Source organism: Plecotus auritus (genome assembly GCF_963455305.1).
Source record: "Plecotus auritus genome assembly, chromosome: 3".
NCBI lineage: Eukaryota > Metazoa > Chordata > Mammalia > Chiroptera > Vespertilionidae > Plecotus > Plecotus auritus.
This window is the reverse complement of record NC_137772.1, coordinates 536,858-554,875: the sequence shown is the minus strand read 5'-3', so window position 1 is coordinate 554,875 and position 18,018 is coordinate 536,858. Positions and strand designations below refer to the sequence as shown.

The window sequence follows — 18,018 nt, the reverse complement described above, 5'->3', positions numbered from 1 at the left end:
TGGACCACAAAGCAATACAATTAGAGGTGAATACCCAGAAAGGAATCTGTGTGGTTCCACTTAGGCGTCTCCGAGGGTCGGTGCAAAGGAGGCTGGCGTGTCAGCGTTTTTCTCCTCCCGGAAATCTGAGGAAAGCAATAAGGGGAACAAAAGCCATTTTGCAAACTCCTTATTTTTTGCAGTGAACGTAGGAGACCGAGCTAACCCACAGACTGCAAATGATGTGGGAAAGCTGCAAGCTGGCCACCGACTTGAGCAAAAGCTACTCAAGCCAGGCAGGCGGCTGGAGCGTCCGGGTTCCTGGGTGCAGGGGGACCCGACGGGGCGGGGTGCAGGGGGACCCGAAGGGGCAGGGCGCAGGGGGACCCCACTCCCAGGTATGAAAACAACCACAAACGGCCTGGTTCTCCTGAGTCTTGCCGAGGAAATTAATCAAGGCTGAGTCTCACGCTAACAGGGAAGGAAGCTAACAGTCTTTTCAACGTCTGGGGTGTTTAAATACAGAACTAAGACATAAGCAAACACAAGGGCCAGGTGGACGGTACTGTGGCCACCATGTGCCCTGAAACTGCGCAGAAGGATTCAGCCAGTAGAAATGTGGCAGGAAAAGGAGAAGAAAGGGGGGAAATCAGCGTGAGTGCCTTGCATGTGTAATTGGGGCGGGGGGTGGGGGGGGGGAACAAGCTCATGGTATCCTTGTTCCTAGAGGGGGACTCACACATGTTCTTAAGGGAGCAGAGTGCTGAGTCATTACAGGTAGCATAAAAGTAATCATTGCTTAAAAGAGGCAACACTCCTAATCCTATCTAATAAAGAGGGAATATGCTAATTAACCATCACTCCATCACAAAGATGGCTGCACCCACAGCTGAAGCCAAGTTCCCATAAGGAGCCTTAACAAGCAATCAGCAGGGACCTGAGGCTACACCCTCCCCCACCCCCGTGGGGCTTGACAGGGGACCTCAGGCCACCTTCCACACCGAGCAGGGCTTGACAGGGGACCTCAAGGTGCACTTCCCGTCCTGGTGCTGGGCTAGGGGACCTCAGGCTGCTTCCCCCGCCCCCACGCCAGGCCGGGGCACCTCAGGCCACGCCCCCCACCAGGTGGGGCTTGACAGGGGACCTCAGGCCGCACCCCCCGCCCCAGCACTGAGCCAGGGGACCTGAGGCGGTGCCCCCTGCCGATGGGGCTTAACAGGGGACCTGAGGCTGTTCTCCCCTCCCAGGGCTGGGCCGGGGGACCTGAGGTTGCACCCCCCTTCCCCCCCGCCTGGCGGGGCTTGACAGGGGACCTCAGGCCATGCCCCCCACCCAGCGGGGCTTGACAGGGGATCTCAGGCCATGTCCCACGCCTGGTGGGGCTTGACGGGGGACCTCAAGGCATGCGCCCCCCCTCCCCCTGGTCTGGGCTGGGGGACCTCAGGCCACGCCCCCCGTCCTGGTGCCAGGCCAGGGGACCTGAGGCTATGCCCCCTGCCCAGCAGGGCTTGACAAGGGTGGGACTAGCCAGGTCTGTATCTATCCCAATGAGGGGTGGGGGGCCGGCCGGGTCTGGGTCTCATGCGATTTTGAGGCACATGTGGGTGGGCGGGGGACTTGACTCTGGGTCCCATGGTGCACCCCAGACTCTAACAGGAGGAAGGTTTTCATGTACATTTTACTAATTTTCTTTTATCTCTGACAATTCTATTATGGAGAAAGGGCAAATAGCAATATTTAATTATTTCCTCTAATTAATCCCCATTTAATGTGCACGAATTTCGTGCACCGGGCCACTAGTTATCAAAATAAGCAAAGAAAGCAAACAGGCCGCACAGTTAGCAATACTTCTTTTAAATTATTTGCTTTTTATTGATTTCAGAGAGGAAGGGAGAGACCGTAACATCAGTGATGAGAGCCTCAGGAGTCGGCTGCCTCCTGCAGGCCCCCTACTGGGGATGGAGCCCGCCCCCCGGGCGTGGGCCCTGACCAGGAATCAGACACAGGAGCCTTCAGTCCGCAGGCCGACGCTCTGTCCACGGGGCCACACCAGCCAGGGCCCTCCTCGCCTTTCCTGGCTCGGGGGCTCGCTTCCTGTGAGCTCTGAGGCGAAGCCCCCGGTCTGGGTGGGCCCCAGCCGAGGTGCCCATTCACCTGCGGAGGCGGCGTGGTCACCTCCGGGTTCGGCAGCCGTGCGCGGAGCGCCGTCAGCACCTGCGAGCGGGTTCCGTGTGGACGTCAGCTTCAGCTCCTTGGGGTGAACGCCGAGGATGGGGCTGCCGGGTGGGGCCCTGAGGGGGTTCCGTTTTATTTGCTGTTTCTGAGCCCAGAGGCGCCATGAGAAATGGCTGAGTCACTGAGATCCGGGAACCTAACAGTGTGGGGGCCTCTGATCCAGACCGTGACCCAGATGAGGGCCAGCTGGGCCCTGAGGGCGACCCCGGAAAACGCCTCCCGGCACCAGGAGGCCCGGGGCCAGGAATGGGCGCAGGTGGGCCAGGAGCGGGCGCAGGACCTCAGCACCTGCCCTCCTCTTCCTGAAAACCCAGAACCTCGGGAACCAGGTGGGAAAAGGAAACAACCCGGAGGAGGAGGAGGAGGAGGGGGAGGAGGGGGAGGAGGAAGAGGAGGAGGAGGAGGAGGGGGAGGAGGAGGAGGAGGAGGGGGAGGAGGAGGGGGAGGAGCAGGGGGGAGAGGAGGAGAAGGAGGAGGAGGAGGGGGAGGAGGAGGAGAGGAGGGGGGAGGAGGGGGAGGAGGAGGGGGAGGAGGAGGGGGAGGAGGAGGGGAGGAGAAGAGGGGAGGAGGAGGGGAGGAGAAGAGGGGAGGAGGAGGGGGAGGGGGAGGGGGAGGAGGAGGGGGAGGAGGAGGGGAGGAGAAGAGGGGAGGAGGAGGGGAGGAGAAGAGGGGAGGAGGAGGGGGAGGGGGAGGGGGAGGAGGAGGGGGAGGAGGAGGGGGAGGAGGGGGAGGAGGAGGGGGAGGAGCCCAGAGAGAAAGCAATGAGGACGTGAAGGCGGGGTTCTGTGCTGCTGCCTCTCCTTCTCGCGGCCACCCTGCCTTCTCCCCAGCGTCTCCCGTCCCGTCCCAGGCCTGTGCTGACTCCTGGGGCTGCTCCAGGGCACTTGGCCTCATGAATTCTCAGCAGGAAAACAGTCCGGCAGCTTCGTGTGTGCCTGTCTCTTCCTCAGAGGAGGGAGGTGAGCATCGTCCCTGCGGGGGTCTGACCCTCAGCAGCAGGCGGGCTGCCGGCAGGGTAGGGACGGGGAGGAGCCTTCACCGGGCCTGGCCCTTTCCACTCGCCCCTCCCGTGTTTATCCAGCGTCTGCTGCCCTCAGACAGCAGACTGGCCTCCAAGCGTCCCGACGCCACCTCCTGCCGGGCCCCGATGCCAGGGACCACCATGCACCCGGCACCCGGACAGCGCACCAGCCACGGGCCCTGCCTGGCGGCCCACTGCTGCCGTCTGGTGAAAACCAGTCTTCTTCCCGGAGCACGGGAAGGCTCGTGCCCCCCCTACCCGCCCCCCCCACCCCCCCGCCGACACACACACACACACACACACACACACACACACACACACACACAAGCCAGATCATGGCTCCGTCGCGCTGCGTCCCTTCAGTGTGCGCCCATCCCGGGAATTGCAGGCGGCAGCTCACGTCTGTGCGCGTTGGGGTGTGACCTTCCTGAAGACACGTCTGTCTCGCTCTTGCTACAGCAGCTGCCAGACATCCGAGCCACTCGGCGAGCTTCTGCTGATCGGACGTGCGTAACTGAACGCCGTCCGCAGCTTCCCGGGGCCGCCGCTGGGCAAGAAGCCGGGAGATGGTCGCTCCCCACGCTGTGTCCACCCGGAGCCACCGGCCACGGGCCAGCCTGCCACACCCTCCGGTGCGTGACCCTCGTGGTTTTCCTGACAGCCCTCGGCAAGGGGAGGGCCGCGATGGCCGTGTGCGTAGAGCCTCCGCATGAGGCTGAGACTCGCCGCGATGTGCCCGCGGACACAGCTCTTCCTGGCGGATGTGGCACTCGAGCCCAGCCTTACTGATGGGGCCACGCGCCTCCCCCCGATGCTAGCACCCGCTCCGAGGGCCCGGCGGCTCCTCCTGCTGGGCGTGTACGCGGCATAAGGCAGGGTTTCCATTAGGACTCCGTGGTCCAAAGCAGCAGAAATTGCGGTGAGGCTCAGTGGTTGAATGTTGACCTATGAGCCAGGACCTATGGCCATTCCTGGTCAGGGCCATGCCCGGCAGTAGACTCGATCCTCATTGTGGGGATCAGGCCTAAGCTGGCAGTCCGACATCCCTCTCGCAGTCCGGGGCTCTGGCAGTCCGGGTCCCCTCGCTCCTTTTTTTTTTTTTTTTTTTTTTTAAATATCTTTCATTAACTTTTTACAGAGAGGAAGGGAGAGGGAGAGAGAGTTAGAAACATCGATGAGAGAGAAACACCAATCAGCTGCCTCCTGCACATTCCCTACTGGGGATGTGCCTGCAACCAAGGTACATGCCCTTGATCAGAATCGAACCCGGGACCCTTGAGTCCACAGGCTGACACTCTACCCACTGAGCCAAACCGGCCAGGGCGATCCCCTCGCTCCTTACTGCCCGCCTACAGTGGAGGTGGGAGAGGCTCCCGCCACCGCCCCTTCGCTCGCCAGCCGTGAGCCCGGCTTCTGGCTGAGCGGCGCTCCCCCTGTGGGAGTGCACTGACTCCTGCATTGAGCGTCTGCCCCTGGTGGTCGGTGCGTGTCATAGCGACCGGTTGTTCCGCCGTTCGGTTGATTTGTACATTAGGGTTTTATTATATAGGCTAGGATGCCGAAGGCCTATTCGTATAGGCATTGGGTTGAAACATATGAAGTTTCTGCTCTCATGGCTAAGAACAGTGAGTTATTGGCAATTTCATAGGTTGCAGCCTAAATGAAGCGCTCTGTTCAGAGGACCCAGCAGAGAGCAGAGCCCAGATGTGCTCGCCTTCGCGGCGGAGAGAACGGGCCTGGAAGGTCGCCGTACATGTCACACCCTCGCCGCGTGGGCTTTGCCGCGAGCGCTTTGCCGCGAGCTCGGTGACAGGGAACTTCCAGGCAGAGCAGAGCAGGCGGGTGTGGGCCCTGCAGGCTGAGGGGCCGCCCGGGAGGGCCAGGCCAGGCTGCAGGGACCGGGACAGATGCTGGGACACCGGGCGTCGCACGTGGTCAGCGGGGACGCGATCGCCCCGCCCTCAGGTGAAACGCACCTGAAATGTGGTGGAATTCTGCATTTTACAGCAGCACGTACCTCCAGAGGGAGAACAGGCTGTGTGGATGGGAAGACCAAATAGAATGAGGTCCCCATCAGTAACTCAGCATGGCCCCTGGGTGTCTCACAGCATCAATCCCGTCTACAGCCTGGAGATGGGGGCCCCTCTGACTCGGGAATCCCGCCGTCCGTAGAGGAGGCTGTGGTGCCGCTGCGGGCGCAGGGAGCAGAGCAGGAGGGGCCGGGATCGATCTCTCCAACGAGATTCCCCACACTCTTTCCAGACTTGGCGTTCCTCATGAACGTGCGTGAGGTTGTTTCTCCCGACATGGATGAACTCGCTGTTTCCTGGTTCAGAATAGTTCCTTTCCTGTTCAGCTTTCTGGTCCCTGAAATCCTGGTGTTTATTCTTCATCGGCCGTTACCAAGGAGGTTTGCCTGAAGTGGGCCATCTAACACACACTGGCAAGCACCTCCGCCAAGCCCAGGTGCGCTTGGCATGCCAGAGCGTCTCTTCTTTAGGAAGGCCACGTGGCAGAACGGTGAAAAATAACAACTACGCCCTAACCGGTGTGGCTCAGTGGATAGAGCGTCGGCCTGCAGACTGAAGGGTCCCGGGTTCGATTCCGGTCAAGGGCATGTACCTTGGTTGTGGGCACATCCCCAGTAGGGAGTGTGCAGGAGGCAGCTGATCGATGTTTCTCTCTCATCGATATTTCTAACTCTCTATCTCTCTCCCTTCCTCTCTGTAAAAAATCAATAAAATATATATTTTAAAAAATAAAATAATAAAATAAATAAAAACTACCCCAGCCGCCGTGGCTCCGTGCGTGAGCGTCAACCTATGAACCAGGAGGTCAGGGTTTGATTCCCCGTCAGGGCACAGGCCCAGGTTGTGGGCTCCATCCCCAGCAGGGGGCGTGCAGGAGGCAGCCGATCCATGATTCTCTCTCATCGTGGATGTTTCTCTCTCTCTCCCTGTCCCTTCCTCTCTGAAATCAATAAAAACATGTTTTTTTAAAAAGCATCAACGAATCTTAACCATTTTTTTTATTTTTTTATAAGGAAATTAAGGTTCCGAGGGACTCACTCCTTTGCCCAAAGGAGCAGAGTTCATCCGGCTCAGAGCCGAGCGTCCAAGGCAGGTCCAAGACCAAAGGCTGCATCCTCCAGAAACAGCTTCTCCTCTCGCCCTCCCGGCGGACGCCAGGTGGCTAACGGATGGCGGCCATTCGGCTCCCATCTTCACTTCCCTTATCAGCTGCCTGCTCTCCTCCCGAAGGCGGTTACTTATTCCTCACGCAGGCATCCATCTCACGCCCAGGCCTTCGCAGTCAGACGCGGGGTAAGCGGCAAGGACTGCTGTAGCCACAGACACACGTCGGTGAGAACACGCATCGGCCGACCTCCCGGGAACCCGGCACCTAAAACAGCGATCGAGCAGTTCTTCTGCACACGAGGAGGTGCGTTCTCTCCCAAACAGGGCTTTCCCCCACACGCGGCTGTTTTAGCACGCCCGTCGAAACAAAAGACAGGCCGCGTGGACCATGCTCTTGTCAGCACTGGCGAGATACTGCAGACGTGGGTGTCTGCAGGCAGGCAATGTGGTCAACAGCAGGCTGCCCTCCAAGGTACCAGGAGGTGCGGCTCCGTGGGTAAGGGTCCCGGGTTCGGTTCCGGTCAAGGGCACATGCCCAGGTGGTGAGCTGGATCCCCAGTAGGGGGCGTGCAGGAGGCAGCAGATCCATGATTCTCTCTCATCGTGGATATTTCTCTCTTTCTCTCTCCCTCTCCCTTCCTCTCTGACATCAATACAACTATATTTTTTAAAAAAGTGAACTTGAGGTTAAAAACCCTTTTCCGGACGAAAATGAGAAGGCAGGGTCTGTCAGAAACCCAGTCTCCTGCGGAAGGAAATACCTGTCTCGCGGGCGCCCATAGCCACGGGGGTGGGGGGGAGGGTGCTGCTGTCGCAGAGGAAAGCCAGGCCGCGTGGGGAGGGCCCGTCCGCTCGTCAAGTGCAGGCCTGGGGGATGGAGAGGTGGGGTGACTCGGGTACCGGCCACCGTGCTAGGGTTTTCACACGCCTTTTCCCTGACTTTGCCAGCACTCTTCGGTGAGAACACGGGCGCTAAGCCATCTGCCCAAGGACAGAGCCAAAATGTGAATCAGTGTCTGACTCCGACTCCCACAATCTTTTGACAGAAAAGTAGGAACTTTAACATCCACAAAGCTGTCTCCGGAGACTGTCCTCAGCGGTGGGTTCTGGTCCCTTAGAAGGTGATTCTCTCTTGAGCGGCACGGTATCTTGAAGCTGTCCTGGCCGCTGGCCGGTGGGGCGCCGGGTGTGGGATCCCCTGAGCTTCCAGCCGGCGCCTGCTTGGCCGGAGCTCCCCCCAAACCCCCCCCCACACACACACACACACACCCCGGACCTTCCCGAGGGGAAGGTGTGAGTCCCTTCACCTCGTTGTGACTCGTCCACCGCCTTCCCGCTGCTGTGGCTCTGGGAGTTTCCACGGAAGATGGCGTTTCCCGGCCTGGAGAGCTGCTCTGTGGGTGCCCCCCCCTGCCCCTTGGGGGACGTCAGCCTCACAGCAGCCATCCACCCTGCTGTCCAGGCCTCTCTGTAAGGTGTGTCTGCTTGCTACGAAGCCAGGTCCCGCCAACACTGAGCAACATTAACTTCATTTTTTAATATTTTTGATTGATTTCAGAGAGGAAGGGAGAGAGACAGAAACATCCGTGATGAGAGCGAACCATGGATGGGCTGCCTTCTGCACGCCCCCCACTGGGGATCGAGCCCGCAACCCCGGCCTGGGCCCCGACCAGGAATTGAACCCTGACCGCCTGGTTCGTAGGTGGACGCTCAACCCCGGAGCCACGCCGGCCGGGCGAGCAGCATCACGCTTTTCGCAGGCCCGGGCGTTGGTGTCAAGTCCCGGTGCCGGTCAGTGATGTAATGGTTATCACGTGCCGGTGAGCCTAGACCAGGGGTGGGCAAACTTTTTGACTCGAGGGCCACAATGGGTTCTTAAACTGGACCGGAGGGCCGGAACAAAAGCATGGATGGAGTGTTTGTGTGAACTAATATAAATTCAAAGGAAAGGAGCGGAGGGGAGAGCAAGAGAACCCTTCGCTCTTTCGACTCCGCGGGCTGGATAGAACAGCCGAACGGGCCGGATCTGGCCCGCGGGCCGTAGTTTGCCCACAGCTGCCCTAGTCCCCTCACCCGGCCTGGGCTCCCTCCACCCCCTCCGTCTCTAAGAGTGTGACTCCCCTAGGTCCCAGATAAGATAAGAGGGACCACGGGGTACGTGCCCTTTCATGAGTTTCTTTATCTGCAGGGACCTCGACGTCATCAACACCGGCCGTAGCACGGGTCAGAATGTCCTTCCTCTTCTTTTGTTTCTTAAATATTTTTGTTGATGTCAGAGAGGAAGGGAGAGGGAAAGAGAGAGAGAGAGAGGAGCATCAGTGATGAGAGAATCACTGACCGGCTGCCTCCGGCACACCCGCTACGGGGGATCGAGCCTGCAACCCGGGCATGTGCCCTGATCAGGAATCGAACTGTGACCTCCTGGTTCATAGGTCAAAGCTCAACCACTGAGCCACGCCGGCTGGGGGAAACGTTTTACAAATTTTACACCAACCTGTTCTGAAACACCATGAAACACTCTGTTTATACAAGACTTCTCCAGAGTCTGACCCCTGGGAGACCAAGGGAACACGGAGAGACAAAGAAACCAGCATTAGTTGAGTGTCTGCTGTGGGCAAACCATTTCTCTGTTCTCTAACGCCCAGGCAAGAAAATGAATTCTCCGACATTGACACTATCACTCCCACTGGAAGGTTCTGGGAGCTCCGGAAAGCTGTACCGCTTGGCCAAGACCAGCACAAGCCCGCTCGGTGAACGACAGAGACTGGGACCCGGGCGGCTGCTGCTGCCCACGCACTGTCCCACCCGGGGACCAAGGGTCACGGGTTCGCCCTTCCCCAGGAATCACTCCGCTATGAGAACTCCCCGAAGTGAGTGCGTCCGGGAACAGCACCGACCTCTGCCCGCCTCCTGATCTGATGTGTGTGTTTACGGAAATGGCCACAGACAAGCCTCATTTGCATCCATGCATCTTTGACTCGAGTTTCCCTTGACTCTGCATAATGAATCTTAACCTTTGACTTTGGGGATGTGAAATGTAGATACAAAAGTCAAAGCAGCCCTGACCGGTGTGGTTCTGTGGATAGAGCGTCGGCCTGCAGACTGAAGGGTCCCGGGTTCGATTCCGGTCAAGGGCATGTACCTTGGTTGCAGGCACATCCCCAGTGGGAGGTGTGCAGGAGGCAGCTGATCAATGTTTCTCTCTCATCGATGTTTCTAACTCTCCATCCCTCTCCCTTTCTCTCTATAAAAAAATCAATAAAATATATTTTTTGAAAGAAGTCAAAGCAGTGGCCCAGCCAGCATGGCTCAGTGGTTGAGCATCGACCTATGAACCCAGAGGTCAGGGTTCGATTCCCGGTCAGGGCACATGCCTGGGTTGTGGGCTCCATCCCTAGTGTGGGGTGTGCAGGAGGCAGCTGATCGATGTTTCTCTCTCATTGATGTTTCTAACTCTCTATCCCTCTCCCTTCCTCTCTAAAAAAATCAATAAAATATATTTTTTAAAGTCAAAGCAGTGGCTGAGCATCGACCTAGAAACCAGGAGGTCAGGGTTCGATTCCCAGTCAGGGCACAGGCCCGGGTTGCGGGCTCGATCCCCAGGGTGGGGCGTGCAGGAGGCAGCCGATCCATGATTCTCTCTCATCATGGATGTTTCTATCTCTCTCTCCCTTCCTCTCTGAAATCAATAAAAATATATATATATTTTAAAAAAGTCAAAGCAGCGGAGAAAGCGAGTGTGCTGGGAAGGAGGAAGCCGATATGTGAGCCCTTGCCGTCTCCTGGACGATTTGGAAGGGAGAGAGCCAGGGCCCCAGCTCCTGGGGAGCCGATGATGAGAAGGCGGTTCTGAGATGCGGCCGTGCGGACGCTATTTATTGCAGGTTGAAACAGATGGTTTCCAGGGTTTATTCCCGCTCAACCACCTGTGATTCTTTTCTATCAAAAGAGAAAATAGTGCCGAAACCTGTTTGGTTCAGTGGATAGAGCGTCAGCCTGCGGACTGAGGGGTCCCAGGTTCGATTCCGGTCAAGGGCATGTACCGTGGTTGCGGGCACATCCCCAGTAGGAGGTGTGCAGGAGGCAGCTGATCGATGTTTCTCTCTCATCAGTGTTTCTAACTCTCCATTCCTCTCCCTTCCTCTTTGTAAAATATCAATAAAATATATTTAAAACAAAAAACAAAAGAGAAAACAGTGGGTGAGCACAGGCCCTTTGTCGGAGATGTGGGGGAGCCCCCGCTGGCGTGGCTCCTTGGGGGGCTGGGAAGGCGAGCTGAACCCTGGATCCTTCCCTCAGGAGAATGACCCACGTCACCCACGTCGGCCTTTTGCCCAGCGAACGTCCGTCTCCCAAAGCCAAGGGCATTTCCTGGTCCCTCGTGCAGGAGGGCGGCCATGGAGGTGCTGTCTCCCCAGGAGTGGACATGCTCGCCCAGTAGACTCCGGACCAGCGTCGTTGTTGAGCATTCTTTCTGAACGTGTGTTTTTATTGACTTTCAGAGAGAGAGGAAGGGAGAGGGAGAGACGGGAGCATCAGTGAGCGTCGAGGTAAGAACTTTTGGAATAAATGATGGCTGCCAACAGCCACGTCTCAGGACGCCCACCTACTGCAATGTCTGAGCCAGGGGTCCTCAAACTTTTTAAACAGGGGCCAGTTCACTGTCCCTCAGACCATGGGAGGGCCGGACTATAGTTTAAAAAAAACTATGAACAAATTCCTATGCGCACGGCGGGCCCGGGACGCGTCGGCTGCTAAGCAGGACAGGCAGCGGCCCCCGGCGGGCCGGATCCATGTCCTCGGCGGGCCGCCTGTGGCCCGCGGGCCGTAGTGTGAGGATGCCTGGTCTAACGTATCAAGGACCAAGGTGCCCCCGTGGCGCAGTGGGTGGCGCGTCGGTCTCATAAAGTGTTGAGAACTTGTTACCTTACTGCTTCTCTACGACAGGCCTGACACAGCAAGTGGGTTCTATGTACCTCCCGAGGTACATTTGCATTGTTCTCTGTATCCCCCCTCATCCGGATGCCGTCCGTCCAACGTTGCACCGTTGTTTTATGCCTGTTGCACTGACACAGTTATCACTGGAAGCCTGCCGTACAGTTCTTGAAAGAACTCCCTTAGACGTACTGAGGCCAAGACGGATTTCGTAGGTTTAACTTGATGCATACAACAAGGGGAATATGCACAGAATACCAGTGTCCCTAAAACATGCAACCACATTCTAAGGGCGGTGTTTATTAAAATGCACTTCCTTTCCGACACGTAATAGAAGCGATGGCTCTCAGCTGTTAACGTGCGTATACCCTTTGGGGGACACCCTATATATCTGTCATTCGGGTTGTCCTAAATCTCTTTCCCGGTGGAGGCCTGTCAGACATAGCCATGTCCACATTTCTTTTCCTCCAAATCACTCTTTGCATCATTTTTTTTTAAATAATTTGTTTCTTGATTTCAGATTGGAAGGGAGACGGGGAGAGAGAGAGAGAAACATCAAGGATGAGAGAGGATCATGGATTGGCTGCCTCCTGCACGCCCCACCCTGGGGATGGAGCCCACAACCTGGGCCTGTGCCCTGATTGGGAATCGAACCCTGACCTCCTGGTTCCTGGGTCCATGCCTTTTGCATCATTTAAAGGGCGGGTGACGCGCTTCTTCAGAGAATCCTGGGTTATGGAGCCCCGGTGTGTCTCTGGCCCTGCCTCCGGGAAGCAGAAAGCACGCCTCCTGCATCACCATCCTCACCTGCTCCCCGGGGGGCCTCTGGTTTCGGTCCCGGGGGGCACATGGAGCGCTTGCTCCCCATTTCCTTCCCAGGGAACTCGCTGTCTGCACCTGCTCACGCGGGACCGATGGCCAGGCCTCCACTGCCCCCTGGCGCTCGGCGGTGGTAAGGCAGCCTCCATAGGAGACAAGGCAGAAGGAGGGTCCTGTGCACCGCAGAATGCATGGACCCCACGTCCCGCGTCCCCGCAGACCTGAGGGGTCGGGACCCGCCTTGCCCAGGACCGTGTGGAGGACGGACGGCCAACACCGACAGCGCTGAGGTGTCCTGGCTCCCCGGCGTCGGGAAGCTGGCCGCACTGCTCTGCACAGGCCGTGCTGGCAGGTGACAGGCACTTGACGGCATGTGGAGTCTCTGCACCTGCTGCTTCTCCTGCAGGGAACCCGGATGGCCTGTGTCATACGGGGAGTCCCCCACAATGTATGTACGCTTTAGCCCCTGACCGCTCCAGTTTGAAAATGAAATGTATGTTAAGCAACTCTGCCTTTAAAGTTATTCAGAGTGTGACACCCTGTATTTTTAAAGCAATAAAGTGTGACCCCGTGTTTCCCTGTTTCACCCCGGTTAATGGTACTAGTCCTTGCACATGTGCTAAGATGGACATATAGCACCTATGTTATAGTATGTGCGTGTGTGTGTGTATGATCTCGACATGGCCCCCCGAGCAGCTGTGTACGAACGTCGGGGGCTGAACGATGGGCTTGTGAGTCACGTGCACACGGTGAGCTGAATTGCAACGCGCTCGCTGTCGTCCAGCACAGGAGGGTCAGGCCAGTCTCCCCGGTGGAGGTGGGGGCGCTGGGTGGCTGGGGGCTCTTCCCCAGGAACGCCCTCCTGCTGGTGTTTTCTATGAGCCTGTGGTCCTTGGGTTTCCCGAAGCGCAGCAGCGCCACCTGGTGGTGGGAAGCTTTTTCTCCTGGGTGCCGGTCCGGTCCTGGACCGCATCATGGGCTGCAGAATAGCCCTGGTCCTGTTCTCCTTTTGTGGAGAAGACAGATGATAGTCACGTTTGTGCTGTGGGCCGGGACCAGGCCCCCTAAATGACCACCACGATGTCAAACCTGAGGACCCTTCCCAAGCAGTGGACGTTCACCACCGTCACGGTGAAGTCACACACGTTTTGCCTGAAGAGAGACACGTTATAACGATGACGCGATTGCTTCTCCAATAGAAACACATCCCACAGTGATTCCTCGTCCATACGCCACGGGTTTATATCCAAGCATTCCACAGGTCACTACTGATCGCTGCAAAGCCTCATGACTAGGTATCCCTTAATGAATTGTTAGAAATTCTTACCGGGGCAGGCTCTGTGATGTAAGGGTTCCACACTAATGTACCTGGTACACTTTTTAAACCCAGATCAGCCTCTATCGCTTCAGTTAGATCTCTTTCTTCTCCCAGAACAGCACATTTAAATGCAGACACTGAACTAGATTATAACAACTGCCACCCTGTATCAAGAATCCCCTCCAGGCATATCTGTGGCTTTGTTATTTCTAACTAGAGGCCCAGTGCACGAAATTCGTGCACAGGGGGTGGGGGAGGTCCCCCTCAGTCCTGCCTGCCTGACCGCCCCTAACCACTCTGTCTGCCTGCCTGATCGCCCCTAACCACTCTGTCTGCCTGCCTGAACGCCCCTAACCACTCTGCCTGCCTGATCGCCCCTAACTGCCTCTGCCTGCCTGCCTGATTGCCCCTAACCACTCTGCCTTCCTGATCACCCCTAACTGCTCGCCTGCCTGCCTGACCGCCCCTAACTGCCTCTGCCTCAGCCCCCACCCCTGCGGCTTTCTCCGGAAAGACGTCCAGAAGGCCGTTCAGCTGTCCGGTCTAATTAGCGTATTATGCTTTTATTATTATAGATTCTTCAGCAACCCAGCAGGTGGTACTGTTATTTTTCCCACATCACAGATGAGGAGCACAAAACTGACGTTTTTGAAGGCCACGCTCAGCAACAGCTCGGCCGCGGTGTGAAACTCAACCCCCCTTCTCTGCTCATCTCACTGCCTTCATTCACAGTGACCCAGCCTGAGACCTGCCCTCACACCTCACTTCCCCGAAATGCTCTCCACAGAGTCCCCGATGGTCTCTGTCACTACATTTGTTTTTTTAATACATTTTTATTGATTTCAAAGTGGAAGGGAGGGAGAGAGATAGAAACATCAGTGATGAGAGAGAATCATTTATTAGCTGCCTCCTGCACGCCCCCTACTGGGGATCGAACGAGCCCACAACCCAGGCACATGCCCTGATCAGGAATTGAATTGTGACCTCCTGGTCCGTACAGAAGTCGGTGCTCAAGCACTGAGCCACTATATTAGCTGACCCTTTGACCTTTGACACTGTGGCCTCCTGCCTGGTGATGGGTCAGCTCCTTCTCTGGCCTTCCTCCTGGGCTTGCTTCCTGCCACCTCGGTCACCCCCTCGTCCCCTCTCCTGCTGCACATCCACGTCACTGGGAAATGGGGCACCCTCCCGAGCTCTGTCTCATCTTTCCTTCACCCACCTGTTCATTCAACACTGATGAAGCCTCACTGTGCAGGCACTTAGGAGGGTGGGGATCGCGTGAGCGCCAGGATTGTGACATCGTGAGATCCTTTATTAAACGGAGACAACTCTGAAAGGGAGCTGGGAGCGGGGCCACGGGGAGACGTGGTCAAGAAAGTGGACACAGCCCTGAGTCAGTTTGGCTCAGTGGACAGAGCGTCCGCCTGCAGACTGAAGGGTCCCGGATTCGATTCCAGTCAAGGGCACATGCCTGGGTTGTGGGCTGGATCCCCAGTAGGGGGCGTGCAGGAGGCAGCTGATCAATGATTCTCTCTCATCGATGTTTCTCTCTCTCTCTCTCTCTCTCTCTCTCTCTCTCTGAAATTAATAAAAATATATATATTTAATAAAAGAAAGTGGACACAGCCGTGGCTACAGGCTCGGGGGGCTGTGTCCGCGCTGGGAAATCCCCCTGAAGAAGTAACATTTCATTGGCGTTTGATGGCGAGTGGGAGTCCCCTAGTGGAGCAGAAAGAATTGTGTGGCCACGGCAACATGGGTGAGCTGGGAGCGGGTGGGAGTCGGCATTTCTGAGAAGCTCAGGAACGGGCAGGAGCAGGATGGAGGCCCACAGCCGGGCGGGCGAGGGGCAAGCGGCGCTGAGGAGGCTGAGGAGTCCTCACATCCCCGGGACAGCAAAGTGGGCGGAGACACTGAGGACACGAAGCAGGGGAGGGACGTGATCCTATCTGTGTGTTCACAAGACAAGTGGCGGCAGCAATTAGAACAGCTTGGGGATGGGAGTGAGGGAAACCATCTTTGTTCAGTTCATTTTTCCATTACAGTTGACATTCAGTATTATTCTATACTAGAGGCCTGGTGCACAGATTCGTGCATGGGTGGGGTCCCTCAGCCTGGCCTGCGCCCTCTCACGATCCGGGACCCCTCGGGAGACGTAGCAGTGTGCGAAGCAGGCAGGCGGCCGGGGACGGGGAGGAGCCCCAGCCAGGCCTGGCACCACGCAGCTCCCGCTCATCCGGCCTGCTGCACGGCTCAGGAGCGCCGCCCTGGAGGTGGGAGAGTCTCGGATCACTTCCGCTGTGCTTGCCAGCCCTGAGCCCAGCGGCCTCCCGCTGTGGGAGCGCACTGACCACCAGGGGGCAGCTCCTGCCTTGAGCGTCTGCCCCCTGGTGGTCAGCGCACGTCATAGCGACCAGCGGTTCTGCCGTTCCATCGATTTGCCCCGAGTGTCCGGAGGGCTGGTGAGGATGGGTCCCGGGGAAGGTCAGGCCCTGGGCGCCCCGCTTCCTGCTGACCCCTGGACCTTTCACCTCCCTCCGGACGCCCCGCCTGCGGAGCTGGGTCAGTGTCTTCAGCCTCCGCGGCCCTGTGTCCAGGCTTCCTGGTCCCCAGCCCTTTGTTTTGGGGGACAGCTGGCAGGGAAAGCGGCTTTCCTCTCTGGTCCTCTGCAGACAGGGCACGTGACAAGGCACAGATGACTTCGCTAACTCCTTTCTTTAGATTAAATGATTTTTATTTAAAACTCTGAACACGCCGGTGATGTGTTATAGAATCGTACCCTTGAAACCGACGTAATTTTATTAACCAACCTCACCCCAATAAATTCAATAAAAAAATGTTTTAAACCCTGACCATAAATGCAATGACAAAATACTAAACCAGCGTGTATTTCTGCAGAGACTGAGTTTCTTTGAACTCATTAATTCAACTGACATTGTCCATAATAAGGAATGGTATAGTCCTTTCTTTTGAATCCTCACCCGAGGATATTATTCCATTGATTTTTAGAGGGTGGGAGGGGAAGAGACAGAGAGAGAGAGAGAGAGAGAGAGAGAGAGAGAGAGAGAGAGAGAGAAACATCCATGTGAGAGAAACACATCGATTGGTTGCCTCCTGCACGCACCCCGACCAGGGCCCAGGCCAGGGAGAAGCCTGCAGCCGAGGTACGTGCCCTGGACCAGAATCGAACCTGGGACCCTCTAGTCCGCAGGCCGACACTCTATCCACCGAGCCAAACCGGCCAGGACTGGAGGCGGATAGTCCTTAGCTTGGATGACTCTGTTATACAGCCTCCTTCTGAGGTGAAGAGGTAGTGGAGCAAATGAGAGAAGGTCGCTATCATACAGTTACATACAACCGCTCGTGGTACATAGAGTGTTTGGTAAGTGCCATACAGTTACATACAGCCGCTCATGGTACATAGAGTGTTTGGTAAGTGCCCCAGAAGGGATGTAGCCTGAAAACGCCGAGGGCCTGCAGCGGGTGTCCACAGGCCGTGCCGAGGCCTGACCCCGAGGGAGAGGCTCCGTGATTTTGAGCTGCAGCCTTACTTCTCTGAGCTCCACAGTGCTGGGTCGGGTGGAACAGCGTTTAGATTTGGCGTTTTGTGTGTCAGGCACGGGCTTTCTACGCTGTTGCTGGCTCAAGCCTTTTCTTTCCTTTTTAAATTTTAGTTTAGAATGTGTTTTTATTGATTTTATTTTATTTTTTATTTTTTTAGCAAAGATGGAGATTTACTGAAGAACAAGTACAGACTCCCACGTGGGGAGGGCGAAGTCTCCTGTTTTTATGGATTTGAGAGAGAGAAAAGGACACATCAATGTGTATCAATAGGTTGCCTCCTGCCTGCCTCCCCTCCCCCCAGGACGGAGACCACCCCCCGGGCACGTGCCCTGATGGGAACCGACCCACCCCCCGGGCACGTGCCCTGACAGGAACGGACCCACCACCCGGGCACGTGCCCTGACAGGAACGGACCCACCACCTGGGCACGTGCCCTGACGGGAACCGACCCACCCCCCGGGCACGTGCCCTGACGGGAACCGACCCACCACCCGGGCACGTGCCCTGACGGGAATGGATCCACCCACGACCCGGGCACGTGCCCTGACGGGAACCGACCCACCCCCCGGGCACGTGCCCTGACAGGAACCGACCCACAACCCAGGCATGTGCCCTGACGGGAACCCACCCACCACCCGGGCACATGCCCTGACAGGAATGGACCCACCCCCCGGGCACGTGCCCTGACGGGAACCGACCCACCCCCCGGGCACGTGCCCTGACGGGAACCGACCCACCCCCCGGGCACGTGCCCTGACGGGAACCGACCCACCCCCCGGGCACGTGCCCTGACGGGAACCGACCCACCATCTGTGGTGCACGGTATGATGCCCAACCAGCCGAGCTACGCCAGCCAGGGCAAATGTTGCCTTTTTTATAAGCAAGGCTTTTTGTTATAGCCTGAAACTGTCCCTAAAACAGCACTAAATCTAAACACCTTTACCCTGGAGACTCTATTCTGGGCAGAGTAAATATCTTTCCAGTTTAAATAAGGAATAAGGATGTTTTCC

At 57.2% G+C, this 18,018-nt stretch overlaps 1 protein-coding gene across 8 annotated transcripts; it reads left to right on the top strand.

The window, feature by feature from the left end:
• Positions 1 to 377: 377 nt before the first annotated feature.
• Positions 378 to 9,655, top strand: LOC308243981 (uncharacterized protein). Of its 8 annotated transcripts, XR_013960123.1 has the most exons (9): positions 378 to 633; positions 1,862 to 2,543; positions 3,065 to 3,173; positions 3,312 to 3,867; positions 6,279 to 6,676; positions 7,321 to 7,471; positions 7,931 to 8,163; positions 8,561 to 8,595; positions 9,018 to 9,655. XR_013960123.1 is itself a non-coding variant. In XM_080660045.1 (7 exons), the coding sequence occupies exons 3-7, from the start codon at positions 3,107 to 3,109 to the stop codon at positions 9,284 to 9,286; spliced, it is 1,038 nt and encodes a 345-aa protein (XP_080516171.1). In that variant the 5' UTR covers positions 378 to 633; positions 1,862 to 2,543; positions 3,065 to 3,106; the 3' UTR covers positions 9,287 to 9,655. The 8 variants fall into 8 exon arrangements, 3 of the variants coding, with proteins under 3 accessions (XP_080516171.1, XP_080516170.1, XP_080516172.1); XR_013960124.1 differs by having other exon boundaries at positions 8,561 to 9,655; XR_013960125.1 differs by having other exon boundaries at positions 7,931 to 9,655.
• The last annotated feature ends 8,363 nt before the right edge of the window (positions 9,656 to 18,018 follow it).

What these genes read in the sequence shown, in the direction of transcription:
- LOC308243981 (XM_080660044.1), top strand. Translation starts at nt 3,107, where the DNA reads ATGAATTCTCAGCAGGAAAACAGTCCGGCAGCTTCGTGTGTGCCTGTC. An exon ending in CTCTTCCTCAGAGGAGGGAG is followed by an intron (nt 3,174 to 3,311) that starts GTGAGCATCGTC and finishes TGCTGCCCTCAG; the next exon opens with ACAGCAGACTGGCCTCCAAG. An exon ending in CCAGCCTGCCACACCCTCCG is followed by an intron (nt 3,868 to 6,278) that starts GTGCGTGACCCT and finishes TTTTTTTATAAG; the next exon opens with GAAATTAAGGTTCCGAGGGA.